Source organism: Coturnix japonica, unplaced genomic scaffold, assembly GCF_001577835.2.
Source record: "Coturnix japonica isolate 7356 unplaced genomic scaffold, Coturnix japonica 2.1 chrUnrandom492, whole genome shotgun sequence".
NCBI lineage: Eukaryota > Metazoa > Chordata > Aves > Galliformes > Phasianidae > Coturnix > Coturnix japonica.
Genome location: NW_015439886.1, coordinates 5,248 through 6,481, shown reverse-complemented (window position 1 = coordinate 6,481; position 1,234 = coordinate 5,248). Strand labels below are relative to the sequence as shown.

General features: G+C 58.4%; 1 protein-coding gene across 1 annotated transcript in view; it reads right to left on the bottom strand.

The window, feature by feature from the left end:
- LOC107307141 (epithelial discoidin domain-containing receptor 1-like) overlaps nucleotides 1-1,234 on the bottom strand; it is a 21,401-nt gene that overhangs the window by 16,979 nt on the left and 3,188 nt on the right. Inside the window, exon 2 of the mRNA XM_032441694.1 lies at nucleotides 142-244. Within this exon, the coding sequence (XP_032297585.1) occupies nucleotides 142-244 (103 nt within the window). The remainder of the gene's footprint in view (nucleotides 1-141; nucleotides 245-1,234) is intronic.

The window sequence follows — 1,234 nt, the reverse complement described above, 5'->3', positions numbered from 1 at the left end:
AGGGGCTATTAGGGGATATTAGGGGATATTAGGGGCTATTAGGGGATATTAGGGGATATTAGGGGATATTAGGGGATATTAGGGGATATTAGGGGATATTAGGGGGTATTAGGGTCCATTAGGGGATATTAGGGGACTCACGGTCCGGCGCTGTCCCCGTCGTAGGTGGAGTCATTGAGGACAATGGTTGTGGGGTGGAGGGTCATGGTGTGTCCCCGTGGGGCGGTGTAGGACAGCAGGCCGGCTGGGGGCACAGATGGGGGCCATAGGGTGCCATGGGGTGCTATGGGGTGCTATGGGGTGCTATGGGGTGCCATAGGGTGCCATAGGGTGCCATAGGGTGCTATGGGGTGCTATGGGGTGCCATATGGTGCTATGGGGCTCTATGGGGTTCTATGGGGTGCTATGGGGTGCTATGGGGTGCCATAGGGTGCCATAGGGTGCTATGGGGTGCCATAGGGTGCTATGGGGCTCTATGGGGTGCTATGGGGCTCTATGGGGTGCTATGGGGTGCTATGGGGCTCTATGGGGTGCCATAGGGTTCCATAGGATTCCATAGGGTGCCATAGGGTTCCATAGGGTGCTATGGGGTGCCATAGGGTGCCATAGGGTTCCATAGGGTGCTATGGGGTGCCATGGGGTGCCATAGGGTGCCATAGGGTGCTATGGGGTGCCATGGGGTGCCATAGGGTGCCATAGGGTGCTATGGGGTGCCATAGGGTGCCATAGGGTTCTATGGGGTGCCATAGGGTGCTATGGGGTGCCATAGGGTGCCATAGGGTGCTATGGGGTGCTATGGAGTGCTATGGGGTGACATAGGGTGCCATGGGGTGCCATGGGGTGCCATAGGGTGCCATAGGGTGCCATAGGGTGCTATGGGGTGCTATGGAGTTCCATAGGGTGCTATGGGGTGCTATGGGGTGCTATGGGGTTCCATAGGGCGCTATGGGGTGCTATGGGGTGCTATGGGGAGCTATGGGGTGCCATAGGGTGCCATGGGGTGCCATGGGGTGCCATAGGGTGCTATGGGGTGCTATGGNGGGTGCCATGGGGTGCCATAGGGTGCTATGGGGTGCTATGGGGTGCCATAGGGTTCCATAGGGTGCTATGGGGTGCCATGGGGTGCCATAGGGTTCCATAGGATTCCATAGGGTGCCATAGGGTTCCATAGGGTGCTATGGGGTGCCATGGGGTGCCATAGGGTGCTATGGGGTGCTATGGGGTGCCATAGGGT